The sequence below is a fragment of the Petaurus breviceps genome, unplaced genomic scaffold (genome assembly GCF_028583685.1).
Source record: "Petaurus breviceps papuanus isolate PSGF00001 unplaced genomic scaffold, PetGlider_PUasm1.0 78, whole genome shotgun sequence".
Lineage (NCBI taxonomy): Eukaryota > Metazoa > Chordata > Mammalia > Diprotodontia > Petauridae > Petaurus > Petaurus breviceps.
In genome coordinates this window covers 8,249,432-8,267,073 of record NW_027186502.1, presented here as the reverse complement: position 1 = coordinate 8,267,073, position 17,642 = coordinate 8,249,432, and the positions used below count along the sequence as shown (strand labels likewise).

The 17,642-nt window shown below is 36.6% G+C and overlaps 1 protein-coding gene across 13 annotated transcripts in view; it reads right to left on the bottom strand.

The window, feature by feature from the left end:
• Window positions 1-6,474: 6,474 nt before the first annotated feature.
• PLEKHA5 (pleckstrin homology domain containing A5) overlaps window positions 6,475-17,642 on the bottom strand; it is a 201,638-nt gene continuing 190,470 nt past the window's right edge. For 9 of the 13 annotated variants that reach the window (XM_069106176.1, XM_069106159.1, XM_069106162.1 and 6 more), the window contains 4 exons: window positions 16,716-16,843; window positions 16,110-16,255; window positions 14,205-14,289; window positions 6,475-7,341 (listed from right to left, as the gene is read on the bottom strand). In XM_069106176.1, coding sequence (XP_068962277.1) covers window positions 7,323-7,341; window positions 14,205-14,289; window positions 16,110-16,255; window positions 16,716-16,843 — 378 coding nt within the window. In that variant the 3' untranslated portion in view covers window positions 6,475-7,322. Of the gene's footprint in view, window positions 7,342-14,184; window positions 14,290-16,109; window positions 16,256-16,715; window positions 16,844-17,642 lie in introns of all 13 variants that reach the window. The other 4 variants (XM_069106160.1, XM_069106179.1, XM_069106177.1 and 1 more) reach the window with 1 other exon arrangement.

Sequence of the window (17,642 nt, the reverse complement as noted above, 5' to 3'; positions counted from 1 at the left end):
ATCAGGAAAAGAGGGGAGGTGTCTTCTCATATCTCTTCTTTGGGGTCATTCTTGTTCTTAATAATTTTGCAACATTTTTGTTGTTTTTGTGGTTGTGGTTCTTTGCGTTTGCATTGTTGTAGTCCTTGTTTCCTTGGCTGCTTAATTCATGTTACAACAGTTTTTATGCTTCTGTGTATTCATCATGTTTGTTACTTTTTTTGCAGCTTGACTGTATGCTGTTACATTCATGTACCACAATTTCATTAACCATTCCCCATATGATAGGTATCTATTTTGTTTTTAAGCTTTTGCTGCTGCCAAAAAAGAAAGTTGCTGTAAATGTTTTGGTGTATATTGAACTTTTCTTTCTGTTAATGACGTTCTTAGGATATAGGCAGTGGAATCATTGGGTAAAAGGGTATGGATATTTTAGCCACTTTATCTGCATAATTACAATTTGCTTTCCAGAATGGTTGTATGAATGTACACTGCTACCGACAACATATTAGGATGCTTATCTTTCCACTCTTTCTCCAACACTGACTATTCCCATTTTCTGTCATCTTTTGAAATGAAACCTTGGTGTTCATCAGTTTCTCCTTCAATCCTTTCCTCTCCTTTTATCTTCTTGGGAATAGTCATATAAGCCAGTTTTGCATCTCAAACTCCTCCCAAAACAGCATCTCTCTCCCTATCCTCTCAAATCACTGGGTTTACCTTTTTCTGTGCTACCTGACACACTGAGTGAGGAGTGGGCATGCTTCCTCATTGTCATTTTCAGGTCCTCCCTCCACTCCATTACATAGCAACTTCTCCAGTGTTTACTACTCTGGCCATATTCAAACAACTGTTCATTTTTCCTTCCTTTCTTCAGGAGTTTGACCCTTGGCTCACCATCTTCTTTTTTACCCCAAATTCTGCCCTCTTTTTTTGGAGGGGGGAAGGAAAGGCAATTGGGGTTAAGTGACTTGCCCAAGGTCACACAGCTAGTATGTGTGTCAAGTGTCTGAGGGTAGATTCGAACTCTGGTCCTCCTGACTCCAGGGCTGGTACTCTATTCACTGTGCCACCTTCCACCTAGCTGCTTTTTTTTTTTTAAGAACAGTATTTATTCAATTACATGCAAAGATAGCTTTCAACATTCTTGGATTTGGGGTTTCAAATTTTTCTTCCTCCCTCTTCACTCCTCTTCCCAGGATAGCAAGAAATCTGATATAGGTTATACTTATGCAATCATGTTGAACAGAAATTTCCACATTGGTTATGTCGTGAAAAAAGAACAAAAAGGTGAAAAAAGCCAAAAAAAAAAGTGAAAATAGTATGGTTTGATCTGCATTCAGATTCACATTAGTTCATGTTCTGGATGTGGATAGCATTTTCCATCATGAGACTTTTCAAACTGCCTTAGATCACTGTATTGCTGAGAAAAGCTAAGTCTATCATAATTGATTATAGCACAATGTTGCTGTTACTGTGTACAGTGTTCTCCTAGTTCTGCTGACTTTACTCAGCATCAGTTCGTGTCTTTCTAGGTTTTTCTACAATCTGCCTGCTCATCATTTCTTATAGTACAATAGTATTCTATTTCCATTATATTCATATTCCACAACTTGTTCAGTCATTCCCCAACTGATGGGCATTCCTTCAATTTCCAATTCTTTGCCATCACAAAAAGACCAGCTCTCCTATTTGAGGATTTCAGTGTGCTGGTTACTGTCCCCTAAAACATTTTAGTATCCCAGCTCCTCAATCTCAACTCCCGTGGTCTTTGCTGGGCATCCATTCCACAAAACAGGATTTTATGCATGATCTCAGCATTACCCACAACTGTCTTACCTCCTTGATCCTAAACACTGAGATTCCTTTCCGACCACAACATACTTTTTCCAGTCCTCATTTCCACTACTTCACTCTTCCAACAAGACCTATTCTTCGTCTTCATCACAATTTCCTTCATTCTTCCCTGTTCTCTCAGAGTCCATCACCCCCCAGCTCTTGCTTTAATTTCTTTACTTTGTAAACCTGAACCTATATTGAACCCATTCAACTTTAAATTGTCCTCTACCCTTGAATCCCACCCCTGTGCCCCTCACTCTGCCTTATCACTATTCATGCAGACCCCCAAATCTCTCCCATTTCCTTCTCTAGTTCTACGTGAATGCTGCTAATGCCATGGGAGGAAACCTCATGTACCCCATTGCCCCCAGGCCAGAGGTCACCCAAACAAGGTGCCCAAGTTTGAAGGTACTCATCAGGACTGCATCAACTCAAAACTCATTACTCAGGAACTCCATTCATTAGTTTAGTTTTAGGAGTTATCAATGTTATACTATTAGCTGAATAGGGGCAGCTGGAACTGGAGTCAGGAAGACCTGAGTTCAAATCCAGATTCATATTATTATTAGTTGTGACCCTGAGCAAGTCATTTAACCTGTTTCTTTTTTCAACTGTAAAATGGTAATAATGACAGCACTGTTTGAGATAATATTTGTAAAAATGCTTAGCATAGTGTCTGACACATAGTAGGCACTATATAAATGCTTATTACCTTTCTCCTTCCCAAAGCAAGGCTTTTAATGAAATAGCATAGTAAGAAAAATAGTAAAACATCCGTCTTATGCTTCTTATTCCCCCTGGAAAACACTTTCCCACAAACATACACATGATCAGTGGAAAGAATATACACACAAAAAGAACAACTAGGACCAGGATACATGTTTAGAATGGAGGGGGAAAGGGGTGGCTAGGTGGTGCAGTGAAGAGAGCACTGGCCCTGGAGGCAGGAGGACCCGAGTTCAAATCCAGTCCCAGACACTTAACAGACACACACACAAAAACCAAACTAACCATGTGACCTTGGGCAAGTCACTTAACCCCAATTGCCCTACCTTCCCCCCTCCAAAAAAAAAAGCACTAAGACAAAATAAAAAAAATGGTGGGGGAAAGTATGTGCCCTTGGCATTGCAGAGCTGAGTTATCTTCTGATTATGTCACATTGCTCCCAATGGTCATTACTGATGGACAGTCTCTTTAAGACTTGGGGTTTGTGTGCAGTTTCTGTTGGATTCTTATTATTCCTTCTTCCGCTGATAAGGCTCTTGCTTGATGACTCTTTACTACTCCCAGGGCTGATGCTAGTCCTCATCAGACACAGCTCCAACGGGCACAAGGCTATGCCCAAGGTTGGGTGGGCACTTTTTTCGGCCCTCAGATTCCAGTTTCAGTTAGAATACTCACCAGAAGTGTGTACAATGACATACTGAAGTATGTCTAGTAATTTACAACTTCATTTTGTCCTTCTCATTTTAGACTCTGATTTGGATATAGGAAGTAGAAATGGCAAGATATAATTCTCCTTGCTATTTGACTGCAAATTTAAAAATATGTAGGTAAATACAGTTATGGCCACAATGCAGATCATCACGTTATAACATAAACTTAAGAGTCACCTGGATTATTGAGAGAGGGATTGTCGGTATTTGTTAGACAAGATCTTAACCATATCTTCCTAACAAAAAAAGCTGGTTCATCCTATATGTAGTATGTCTCTCCAAACTTGGTTATTTTTTAAAAACAATTTTTAACATTCATTTTAAAACTTAAAAAAAAATTTGAGTTCCAAATTCTCAGACCCTCCAAGCCCTTCTCCATCCACTGAGAAAGCCAACAATATATCAATTATACATGCAAAATCATGTAAAACATTTCCATATTAGCCATGTGGCCAAAAAAAAAAAAAAAAAAGCAAAGACTTCAATTTGCACTCAGACGCCACCAGTTCTCTCTCTGGAGATGTACAGCATTTTTCATCATTAGTCCTTTAGAATTGTTTTTTGATCACTGTTATTAATCAAAGTAGATAAATCTGTCATAGTTGATCATCATTACAGAATTGCTATTACTATGTACAGTGTTCACCTAGTTCTGCTCACTTCACCACATTTTTCTGAAGCCATGCCCCGCATAATTTCTGATAGCACAATAGCATTTTTTTTTATAAGCAACTGGGGTTAAGTAACTTGCCCAAGGTTACACGGCCAGTATTTTTTGTCACAATAGTATTCTAACATAATCATATGCTACAACTTGGTCAACCATTCCTCAATTGATGGACATCTTCTCCATGTCCAATTGTTTTTGCCACCACAGAAAGAGCTGCTATATATTCCTTTTCTTTTGATCTCTGCAGGATACAGACCTAGTAGTGACATTACCGAGTTCAAAGATAGGTAGGGTTTTATAGTCCTTTGGGCATAGTTCCAAATTGTTCTCCAGAATGGTTGGACCAGTTTCACAACTTTACCAACAATGCTTTAGTGTCCCAATTTTCCCACATCCACTCCAGCATTTTGTCATTTTCCTTTTCTGTCATGTTAGCCAATCTGAGAGTGAGGGAGTAGCTCATAGTTGTTTTAATGTGCATTTCTCTAATCTACAGTGATTTAGAGCATGTTGTCACATGACTATTGATAACTTTGATTTCTGCTTGTTCACATTCTCTGATAATTTATCAGTTGGGGAATGATTTTTATTTATATATATGATTTGGTTCCCTATATATTTGAGAAATGAGGCCTTCATTCAAAAAACTAGTAATGAATTTTTGATAAATCTTAAAAAGGGATACATTACCTAGAACTGATTATAGTTTTATTAAAAATTTCCTTGATAACTTGTCTAATGTTTAATGTGAAGACATTTGTAGAACCAATATCTGATTGCATGCTGCCACAGTGGGGGAGGAGAGGGAAGGGGAGAAAGTTTGGAACTCAAGGGATAGTGGAACTGAAAGTCTTCTACTAAAAGTAAATAAATACATTTTTTAAAATGTCCTTGACAAGTATAGCTACTTAAATACATAAAAAGGAAGAAAAAGAAAAATTTACAAGTAAGATTGAGGATGCACATTCCACTATCTGAAGGGTCAAGTGGCCTCATACATATCCAAGGAATATCTTTAAATGATTGTGTTAGGAAACCAAAACATAATTGATCCATAACAATTACAGATTTTATCTAAAGAAAAAATTATCAAGTACTTTTTCTTTGAATATATTTCATTTACATCATTATTAGGCTGAAACTGGTTTGTAAAGATTACATCCTCTCCCAGAGTACAAAGTCCCCAAATTTACATTTTTTTGTCCTGTGCATTTTTCATTTCTTAAAATAAAGCTCAGAAAAAAACAGGCTTTAAAAAAGCCGATTGTGTTTTAAATTTAGCTATTAGACTACACCATAAAACCTAAATCACTCTGGCTTTCATTGATTGGCTAAAAATAGCCCAAACCCCAGTATCTGGGGCTCATTGTTTAGGTTTGAAAGACAAGTGCAAAGGCCAGAAACTCCAAAGTCTTCCCCTCCCAGATAGCTATCTTTGTGATGATAACTTGGGCCACCTTTTGTCTCAACTCTTACACAACCTTTAGTCATTGAATGGGGGTGGCCTCAGACAAAAGAAAGACCTCAATTTAGAAAGGCCAAGGTCACCTACTGTATCCTTGGCCATCACCAGTCCTGACTTTTGTCTAGCCACTGGACTTTGATAATTTGCCTCTCTATAATCCAGTTCAGAAAGTCTTAAGTCCAGAAAGTCAAGATCACATTCTGATGTCATTGGTCCTCTTTGAGAACAAAGGAGGAGCAGTAATGTCCCCAAAGTTTTAGGCTTTAACTGTACTAGGACTTGGGCTTGTGTGGGGGTAAATGGCTTTTTAGTAAAATGTCTTTTTTTTTTTGCAGAAATTCCAAAAGTTCAAGTTTCCTTGTATTTTGGAAATAATGTAAAGTACAAATGAAAGCTTATAGGAGGAAGAATGTGAAACTGGTTACTGGAGTATAAAAGATCTGAGTTCTCAACCATTTTGAGCCATGCATCCCTTTGGTAGTGTAGTGAAGCCTATGGAACTCTTTTCTGGGTATTTTTTTGCAGTCTACATTCATAATCAAAGGAAATGCTAAATTTCAGTTGGATTTTTTTCAAGTCCACAGATGCTCTGAAATGTTTCCATATCCTCTTTAAAGTCCTTGAACTCCAGATTAGGAATCCCTGGCATAGAATAAAATAGGTAACATTCTTTAATAGTACCACTGACTTCACAAGAAATGGTCTGGGAGAAGATAGTGTATCACAGAAAATTTCCCTGGGAATTTGTTAAATTGTGTAAATGTTCAGATACACTCACTTCAATGAGATAATTATTTTTTTATCTTAAAAACTGACAAAACTCATTTTTGTTCAAAGATGAATAGAAAGCAATGCAGTTTAACAAAAGTATGTGGGAGGTAGGAGAATTTGTTTAAAATAGCTTTCTGCTGTTGATAGCTGTGAATGCTGACATTTACTTTGTTTAGCCTTTTCTTTATAGGTAAAATATAAAACTTCTCTAAGTTTTTTTTTTTAAGAGTCCGAACATTCCCCTTGATAGTTTACCAAAGCTACCATCTTTTTTCTTCAGTTTTAAATGGAGGGGAAAAAAATCACTAACACAGTTATTTAAGAACATCAACATTTATTTAACATGATAGAAAAGAAATGAGATATGAACATTTGCATTTAAACAATAGTAACTTTATATACTTATATTGCATGTGCTCATTGTATAATATATACACAATGAACATAATTACATTTGTACACAAACTAAGTACTGGAACTGGAAACCTTATTGCTGTACACACCTATTCCAAAGAAGTAAAAGCCCAGTACCTCAAAATACCTACACTTTATTTTGTTTTTAAGGAAAAATAGGCCATAACATTTGTGTATATGCTGACAACAGTGTGGCAGTAACTGCTGACGCTGCAATGTGACTGAGTGCAAAGTGACTGAGAAATAATTACAGCAAAAAACAGGACATTTCACTTAGCAATAAAATGACACATTTTAAATACACACATATATATAAGAATTTTACAAACCAAGTGGGAAACAATGCATTATAGTAGCCAAAGAGAAAATAAGCTTCAGTAGAGATGTGTAAAAGTAACCAATTTCATGTACTAAAAAGCCAAAATCCAAATGTAAATCAACTTAGAATTAAGAAACATTTAAATCTGGAACACAGCAACTAAGCTATGGCTGTAGGCTACACATTAAAAAGCACCATTATTTATGTGCACTGAAATCATAGCAGCAAGCTGGTGTCATAATAGATAGCCTTGATATTGTGGAGTGTACCTATGGGCCATTAAAGCTATCTTGGAATAAACATTTCCAGAAGTGATAAAATGATGCTCTGTGGCTAAAAGCATCTGAACTATGAATTTCATAGATTTAAGAGACTGTACAAATTTCTTCTGACATTTCCATAGGTCCATATCCTTAACTATGAATTATTTCAACAGAAGCTGTTGTAGCTAGAAAAGAAGAAAAGAAAATTATTTTACAACCTAGAAAGTTAAAGAATTAATGTTTCACATTTCTGAGGAATAATACAGAGAGAACAGCTTTATATACATGGCTTTTAAATGACTAAGACACGTGAGAAATGATTATTAATAACTAATATCGTGGGGAGATTTAGAGTTCCTCTCATCCTTCCAAAGTCCAGCGTTCATTTTTTTTTTTCAGAAGGACATTACTGATAAAGAGATTGCATAGATCCTCCTCATCTAGGTCAGACCCACTCAAGCCTGCAAGGAATCTAAGGCGGGGAAGCCCATGGTGTTCTATTCAGATTTGGGTGGAGACAGATCCTTTCCTCTAGATTGCCCAAGGCTGGGAGTGGTCTGGTACAGAGATATTTTCTCTGTACTGGGGTGACTTGTTGATGGAGAGACAAAGGTTCTCATTGGAAGGGTACATAAACTCTCCCAAGGAGTCAGTTGGAGCTCTGAAAGCATGCTGGCTAACTTGAAAGAAATAAAACACCCATACAACCAAATTTTGTTTGTCTTTCTTAGACTGAAATCTGGGATTGACAGACATAAATAAGAAAATTGTTCTTTAATTGTACTTCCAAGATGTACATTAAGAAAAATTTAAAATCATAAATAGAATCAAACTTACTGACAATGAAGGAATAAGTAACAAATGCTAGTTGATGAAGGAAAAAAAACCCAATAGATTTGCTGGATCCCACTAAAATATGCAACAACATGCTCAAGTAACTATACAAGTGTCCTTTCCAAAATTTTCCTAAATACTGCTAAAGCCAAGAATTTAGAAAATGACATACATATGCAAGAAAATACGTTAAAATATCACAGATTAGGATGACACTAGCATCCTGGGGCAGACAGAGACTAAAATTATACATTATCATTCTGTGGTATCACTGTCCCTTTAAATGTAACTGTTTCAAAACAGTTTAAGAAAATTGAAAATGTATTGGTGTGACAAAACTGAATAACAAGGTTTTGTCCTCAAAATGGGTATAAAGTATATGAAAACTCGCCATATATTGCAAGTTTCTCTACTAGTGAGTAGGTTTAGGGCTTGTACACATTTAATTTTTGCCGCTTTGACTAAACTAACCAATTCTCTGGCAATATTTGTCCTCTTCATGTCTTATGGGTGTTTGTCATGTCAGTTGCACTGAAATGACTAAATTAATAAGACTTAAGTGACATTGCTAAGACCTAGGCAACAGATGTACTTTCGGATTTAATTTGAATTAAACAATAAAAAGAGGGTAGCAGAGGTTAGCAAAGGAGTAGCTAAGGAGGTAACAAAAGAGTTGTACATTTTTCCAAGGTGTTACTTGAACTCTATATAAATAACAAAAGAGGGGTACTTATTTGTTTCCAGTAGAAATTAAGTAAGAATTACAAGCAACAGAAGACTAAAAGAGTAAAACATCAATTTCTGGATCAAGAAGAGTAGCCTGAAAATAGGTACAAAGGCATTTGGCAAAATACAGAACTGCTGTGGATTCTGAAACCTAGGCTGGACTTGCTAATTTATTTTGCTTTTTTTTTTAAAGGGGGAGGGCAGGGCAATTGGGGTTAAATGACTTGCCCAAGGTCACATGGCTAGTAAGTGTTAAGTGTCTGAGGCTGGATTTGAAGTTAAGTCCTCCAGGGCAGGTGCTCTATTCACTGCACCTACCTAGCTGCCCCTATTTTTAAAAGAATAAAAACAAATATTAAGTACTGGTAAGAAGCCTGAATGGTTGAAACCTGTCTATGTAGAAGCAAGGGTAAAACTTCAATCATTCCATTCTTACTCTCTAATCTCCAGCCTCTTTTTATCTACTGGTTTCCTTTCCTACTGTTTTTAAACATAAGTGCTTCAGTCTCTTTCACACTTAACCCCTCCCCCCACCCAAAGCCAAATACAAACCCCAAACCCTCATGGGAACATCGTCCCCTTAAGCTGTCTTCCTATATCTGTCTTTAGGAGCAAGTTCTAAAAAAACTTGTCTACGTTCATTGCCTGTACTTCCCCTCTCCTCACTCACTCTTCAATCCTATGCAATCTAGCTTGCTTCCAATCTCATAATTTGAAACTGCTCACTCTAAATTTAACAATGACCATTTAATTAACTGACAAATGTTAAGTAACAGTTCTTTCTCATCTTCTTGACTTCTCTGCTGCATTGGGTACTATGGACTCCTTTCTTTTCCTGGGTACTCTCTTCTTCTCTGGTTATTTGTGACCCTGCTCTCTTCTGGATTTCATCCTCCATAGCTAGTCCTTATCAGTCTCCACAGTTATCTCACCACCTAACTGTAGGTGTCCCCTAAGGCTGTGTCTAGGAGACTCTCCGCTTTCTAAATTCTCCCTCTGTGACTTCAACACAAAGAGTTAAATTATCATCTTCATGCAAATGACTCAGTTATATCCAAGTTTAATCTCCCCTGACCTTTAACCCTATTTCACCAATTGTCTACTAGACCTTTCAAACTGAAGTCTGAACATCTCAGACCATATTCAACATGTCAAAAACAGAACTCATAATATTTTTCCCCCAAAGAGATCCTCCTACCATAGTCCCCTTCTCTACTGAAGGTAGGATGCTTTTCTTAGTCTTCCAGGTTCATACCTTGGCCTTGTCTTGGACTCCTCATTTCCCCTCACTTTACTTGTCCAATTAGTTCCTAAATCTTGCCATTTCTATCTCTACAAGTTCTGTAGTGTGCCCACAAAATCCTCCCTGCTGAGATCTCCTCCCTCGAACTCGTCCTCTCTTTTTCTGCTAACATGATTTTCCTTAGGTGCAGATCTGAGCAGGACACTCCTTTGCTCAATAAACACTAGAGGATCCATATTGCCTCTGGTACAGAATATTAACTCAAACTCCTTTGTTTGCCATTTAAAGACTTTTGCAACTTGGCCTAACATTTCTGGCTCCATTATACACCAGACCCTTCCTATACTCTGATCTGGTCAAAATGGCCTTCTCTCCCAGCATCACTCCATCTCCTTCTGGGTGCCTTTGCATTGGCCATTTCCTTTTTCACCTTTGCCCCTTTTTTTTTACCTCACTCCTTTTCCCTTCAATACTCAGCTCAAGCACCACCTTCTACATGAAGTCTCTCCACATGGCCAACTGCCAGTGCCCTCCCAAACCGCAATGTACTTTTTCTTGTTACATTGTATTCATTCTTTATCTATAACATCATATATGTATTTATGTCCCAGAAAAGTCTCAGTGAGTTCAAAGCTTTAATAGCTTAATTCGTTATGCTAATTGAACTATTAACTGTATGTCCAGGTACTGAAAGTCTCTCTTTTAGAATGTTAAGCGCTACAGAGCAGAGGTTATTTCAGTCTTTGTATCCCCAGAGTCTGGCCTAGAGCCACTTAGTGGTGGTGCTTGATAAATGCTGACTGACAGGCATTCAAAAGCAGGTAGAGGTGTTTGTGTTGTTTAGGCATATCATATACCTAAATATGGTACCAAATAATACTGTATCTGAACACTGAAAACAAAATTACAAGAGAAATTTCTTATTCTGAACTTTTCTGAAAAAGACGAAACAAGAAAAACAACGCAAAGAAAACAACTAATGATTTGCAAACCCCCATCTTAGCAAAATCCCAACATATCACTTAATGTCAATTAAGTATTTACAGTTTAATAACAAGCTGATCTCCAGGAAATTATTTTCAGACCTAAAAGCTAAGGAAGTTACAAGCCAGACATTAGAAGAAGGTTATAGGCTTTTTTCAGTTTTTAGAATAGTTTTCTTGTAGGTAATTCCCTAAAGATTTGGTAGCTTCCCCCTCCCCCCCAGTGAAACCTGAAAATATTTGCATATGACACTACAATAAAAACCACTCACCCACCCAAAAAACCACCCACAAAGAACCTTAGTGAGCATTTAGTCTAACAATTTATTTTGCATATAAGGAAATGAAGGCTCAGAGGAGAGAAATGAATTGTTCAAGGTCAAAAAGCCAAATAGTCAAATAGCTCCTCACTTTTGGTGCTGCATACTCTCCCCCAAAAGTAACTCTCTTCTTTTGTCATCACCATTTTCACTGTAATCCATGACTAACTGCTATGGCCCCTCTGATAAATATTTTGGGAAATAATTTTGATGGTTTTTGATGTCATTATGTTGGCTGTATTATAAAAGCATTTCATTCCATTTAATTCAATGGACATTTATTAAGCATTTGTTATGTGCATGACACTGCTAGGTGCTGTCAAGGATTACAAAAATTTTAAAAAGAAAACAAAAGACATCAGCACCCAAATAGCCATAGCAGTATAATTTGTTATTAAAACTGGGATGGATAAACTGTGAACTATTATGTCATAGGAAATAACAACTATGACAAACACAAAGAACTATTAGACTTATATGAAGAGATAAAGAGTGGAGAAAGCAGATTCATCACAATATGCACACTAAACATTTATTAAAAAAATCTTACAGCAACAAAGGATGAAAAAAATGAACAATGGAAAAAGTGCAGGAGATATATTTTTCTTAGAATCTTGTCCACACACACGCAAACTAAAATAACCGTGTTTATCATTTCATTTAAAAATCTTTGTGCATATTTATGTTAAACACTGATGTATACTAAGTTTAGATTTTTTAAAAGATACCTAAGAGCTTCCAGTCTAATAGGGGGAAATGACTTTTACATTAGTGGATGTGTGATTTCATGAATGTAGGGTCCTTTCCCCCACACAGACTGCAACTCATCCACACTTTCTCAAGTGGTGGGACACTTCTACCAACTTCTTCCTTTTATAAATTCTTCATAGGTGGGTTCACCCATGGTACTGGGCAGCCTTTTTTGAGCTGTCTTGACATTATGTATTTACCAATAGAGCATGTAGGTTGTTCTTGCCAAGACTAGCTAACCATTTTTTTCCCCATCATACATCTTTCTGATGACAAGCTTTATGTGGCTTTTCTCACATAAAGCCTCACTGGGAATGTAGCCTACTCATGCCCTCTAAGCACTTCTCCATTACATTTTGGGTGATTCTCAACTTTTAATTTTTCAGAGATAATAATAATAGCTAGCATTTATGCAATTATTACTTAGTGTCAGGTACTGTGCTAAATGCTTTACAAATATCATCTCAGTTGTTCTTCACAACAGCTCGGGGAGGTCAGTGCTGTTACTGTCTCCATTTTACAAGCTGAGGGAACTGGGGCAAAAAGAGGTTGAGTGGCTTGCACAAGGCCACAGCTAGTAAATGTCTGAAGCCACATTTAAATTCAGGTCTCCTGACTCTAGTCTCAATACTCTATCCACTGCACCACCAAGATGCCAACTAGAGACTGTCGGATTCCATTATTATAGCCATATAGATTGATTGGAAGACATGTTAAAAAAAATGGGCCTTTTATTTCAGGGAGAATCATGAGATCACTAAAAGCACTAAATAAATCTCAGTGCAACCCAGTCCATTTACCTTCTCCTGTTTAATTCTCCATATACAGTTTATTGCCCTCCTGCAATGTCTCGCCAAACTGGCCAGTCCATAGAACTTTAAAGCAGATGAGACAAAAAAGTATTCTTTATACACTGTACTTTTCCTGTGTGGATTGTTGGTTAGGCTGAACTTTTTGAGTGATTATGGCAGTTGAACAGCAAAGTAGATAGTGCCAGGCCTACAGTCCAGTTAGACCCTAGTTCAAAACCTGCCTCAGACTCTTACCAGCTATGTGTCCCTGGGCAAGTCTCTTAACCTTGATCTGTTTCAGTTTCCACCACAGATGGAGATAATAATAGTATCTGCCTCCCAGGGTTGTTGTGTATATAAACTGCATTCTTAAGTTTTATCTAATTTTGGGAGATAGCTTATTTTATCTTATTTATCAGATAAGTATTATCTCACAAAAAGGGTTAATACTTATCAAATACTTTGCAAACCAAAAAAGTGCTACTTAACCCCAATTGCCCTACCTTCTCACCTCTAAAAAGGCAAAACAAAACAAAACACCCCAAGCCCCCCAAAACCATATAAGTGCTATGTAACTATTATTTTATTATTATGGATCTCATTTCAGGGGCTCTGTTGACGTCATCAATACAACATCTGCAAACATCTAGGGCCTTACTTATGTAGCTGGAAGGAACTCTTCCATTTGGACTTTGCATTGGATTTCTTACATGATGGCATCAAAAGGACATAGAATGCATATAGCTCCCTGTTTTTTGTTTTGCTTAATATTAATCATTAAGTCAAACAAATTTATCTCTTGTGTTAACTTCTTTTAAAAATCTTTTATGATATCAATATATGCATGGGAAATGCTGAAGAGAGCCTGTTCTACTGAAACAAATGCTTTCTCCCTCTTACAGTCATCAAGCAAGCTGAGTGTTTGAAGGCAGAAAGACTAATAGGCAGCTATTAGAACAGTTTAGGTTAGAGAGACCAAAGCAGGGGGATTGCGAAGCAAGTCAATTGGGAGGGACGGGAATGAGAAATTCTACCATGGTAGAATAACAACTAGCAATTGAGATACTAAAATGATAATTCCTGGAATAGACAACTGAGCAAAATGATATCAGAGTATACAGTGGTGAAGCCCTAAGGCTTTGCCTTAATGCCCACCTGATGCTGATTTTACTACCACAGGATGTCTGTTTATCCAATATCACTGGAAGCCCTAAAGGCGGAAATATAAGATCTGACTAACCCATGTGCTAGAAATATTCACTCTCCCATCTTTTCTAAGTCCACTCATGTACTGTCCGGGCTAATCTATTAAAACAACATAACAAACGAACAGACAACTACCTATGAAGCACAAGCAAAATGGGGGGAAAAAAGAACATACTTCTCTGTAACTATACACACATGAAATGTGATCCTTCTGTGAGTTGTGGTTGTGCTGATGGAACTGGTGATGTTGAAGGCTCAGGTGACTGGGACAGATTTTTCACTGAAAACAACACACCAAGAAAATGTGAGAAAATAAAAACCTTTAACATACAGTGGGACAGTAACCCTGGGGCTCTATTCAGATGGTAACAAATGTAGTCTGGAAAAAGGACCACGAGAGGCCTTTTTCTGCTTTGTAGCTTTCACAGTGATTATAGCACAGTGCCTCACACATAATGGGTTCTTGATAACATACAAATGAATGGCTTTGAGTAGAAATGAACAGATGTGTTTATTTTTTCTTGCTACTGTCTAGTTCTGGAGCAGAGGACTCTAAAATCTTTCATCAGAATCTTAGCGTCAAAATGTTAGCTTTTGTAGTTTTCCAGACTTCTGACTGACAGCTAAATGAGTCACTCCTAGTTAGGTTCTCAATCTGTCTTATCTTTAATAAACTTTCTAAGTTGGTGTGGACAGATGATACAGAGGAGGAAAGTTACCTTACTTTTTCTAAACGATATTATAATACTTTACACATGCTGATACATCTGAGAGATGTAGTGTTGTGTAGCAGAAAAACAACCCAGGACTTGGGATCAGGATCCTGTATTTATGTCTTGGCACTGACAGTCATCAGCTGAACAACCTCTGGTAGGAATATCAAGATGTAGGGCCCTGGTTTCCTCATTTAAAAAATGGGAAAATAAGTTATAGGAGTGACCAATCCATTTTGATAATATAGGTAAAGTGCTTTGCAAACTGCTATCATTATAAGCTAATCTTTACCTAGCATTTTAAGGTTTACAAAGCACTCCATATCCATATCCATATCATCTGTTCTGGAAGGTAGGTGCAGTTATCTCCTGTTTATAGACAAGGAAACGGACTCAGAGAGATGGAGTGATTTGTTCCAAGATTCAAATGCAGTCTTCTAGATGCCAAGTTCAATACTTCTAGCTCCTATTAGGTTGTTGTTAGTGTGTCTAAAACCTTAAGATGCTATAGAAACATGAGTTGGGTGATGTTAAGGGACAATTTCAGGAATTAGTTATATTAACAGTGAACATTTTTTAGAAATTAACTCACTGTTAATGGAAGTGAATTGACTATTGTGAATAAGTTGTAGTCAGATCAAAGTAATGATTAATTCAATTTAAAAGTCTTGTTTATGATCTAACGAGGAAAAATATTTCAGTACAAAACATCCTATCTTAGAATGACAGTGAATATAGGTAACCAGCAAAAATGTAGCCCTCACACCTCTATGTCCTGCAGTGTAAGGAACACTGGTAGGGTTATGAGGAGATGTGGTCTTAAGGTCTAGGCATGAACACTTCTTATCTGTGTAATTTTGAGCAAATCATTTTATGTTTGAGCCCCCGTTTCTTCATCTGTAAACAGAGGATAATAATTCACTTATAACCCATAATGGAGGAGCTGAAGAACCATATTCTACTTTTCTCTGGAAGAAGGGAGGTATTATAATACTTAGTTTGAAAAAATATTGCTATAGCAGGATAATACTGTAATTGTTCTTTTCCTGTTAAATGTGTGGAAGAAATTCTCATTTCTACTAGTTCTCCTTATTTGGGATTAACTGACCCTAACTACCATGTCAAATTCTGGGACACCAAGGCAAGCACTTATGGGGTTCAGCAGGGTCAGGACCAATGAATTCAGTCTTCATTTTTGGCTACTTAATTTTGCACGACCTCTAGAGAACCATGTTCTTGTGATGCCTACCAAGAGGACCAATTTTATAAGGAGAATTGTGACTTTTTTTCATTAAGGAATGTTTTTAATCAAGGTCAAAAATAGAAAAATGATGAAAAAGATTATATAAAATAGGAGGGAAAGAATTATAACACATATAATATTTACCTGGTATTGCTTGATTTCCTCTTGAAATCTCAGCAGTTGATTCATAAGAAATGACATTCCCTTCTTGTTCATTAACTCTGGTCATTTCCTTTTCTTCTGAGTTACTTTCTGGTTTATGATTTGTGATTAGAGCTGCAATTTGGGTGCTAGTGAATATAGAGGGATATTTTAAAATGTGGTTCTAGATTATGTAAAGAACCTAAATATAAAAACTAAACTTAGGATACTGATTATTTTTCCTGAGACATTATGAAGCTAAAAAATAAATTTTGTTGTTTTTTTTTGGCATTAAAGTATTTTTTTTCAAAACTTCAAAGCACAGAAAGGAAGGGAATGCTATGTCTTTTTTAAGGACATTACGTAAATATATATTAGTTTATTTTGAGTAACAGTAAACAAAACAGGAATAAAATTACCAAAAGCAATGAGGCCTGTAAATTGTAACAAAAAAACCTCAATAAATACCATAACACTTTTGTGAGATATAAGTTAAAATGTTAACACAACTGGCTTGAGCCAATGCTATTTTCATGTGGGTAAATTAAATTTCTATGGTTTCTAGCATCAGTAATTTTTCTAATTACTGCTAGTTACTTTTGTTTTTACCTGTATGAAATATCATCAGATATTTTTTCTCTATCCTTTTGCTTATCCATCATTTCTTCAGAATCCTCTTCTCTTGGCTCAGATTTCAATAGTGTTTCACAGGATGCGTCATTATCAGTTTTCATTATCTACAGGACAAAAATCAAATGTCCTCTTTCAAATCATTCTTAAATATATGCACAGACATATACAAAAAGTACTCTCCCACAAATAAAATTATGACTATAGTAAATTATCTTCCCTGTGAAATCACAATGCTTTCTGTAAGCTTTTCTATAACAATAAATTATATAATGGGGTGCCAGGTTTCTGGGTTCAATAATAACATTCGAAAACATATTAGATTGTAAATTACAATCCAGCATTCAGGAAGGATATTATTATAAAAGTCTCTCTTAGTCTAAATGCCTAAATTTCAGAGTTTCTTTGAAAGAGGCTGAGACTACATAGTTTCAATAATCAGGTGACATAATTGAGGAAATCTTTAAAAAATATTAAGTCCTGTAGGCCTTTCTGAAGTGCTCTGTAATCCCTAGGAATCTGATTCTGTGAAGTAAGACAGAAAATATTATTTCTCAGATAGTGTTCAAATGAGCCCAAACTCGACAGTTTATCCATTCAACTAGTAAGCATTTATTTAATGCCAACTATATACTAATCTTGGTGATGCACTCAGGATTCAAAGATGAAAGTCTGTGCCTTTAAGGAGCTTAAATACTACTAAGTGGGACACTCATAGATACAAAGTATATCAAACACAAAATGAATACAATGTGATTTCTGGAGGGAAAGCATTAACAAAGAGAGAGAGGGTGGGGATCAAGATAGTAACAGATGAGCAGAGCAGAGCCATGAAGAACACAAGGGTTCCACTAGGTGCAAGTTAGTTAGCACAGAAGATGCCAGCAATTGGGACAGTCTTCTAAA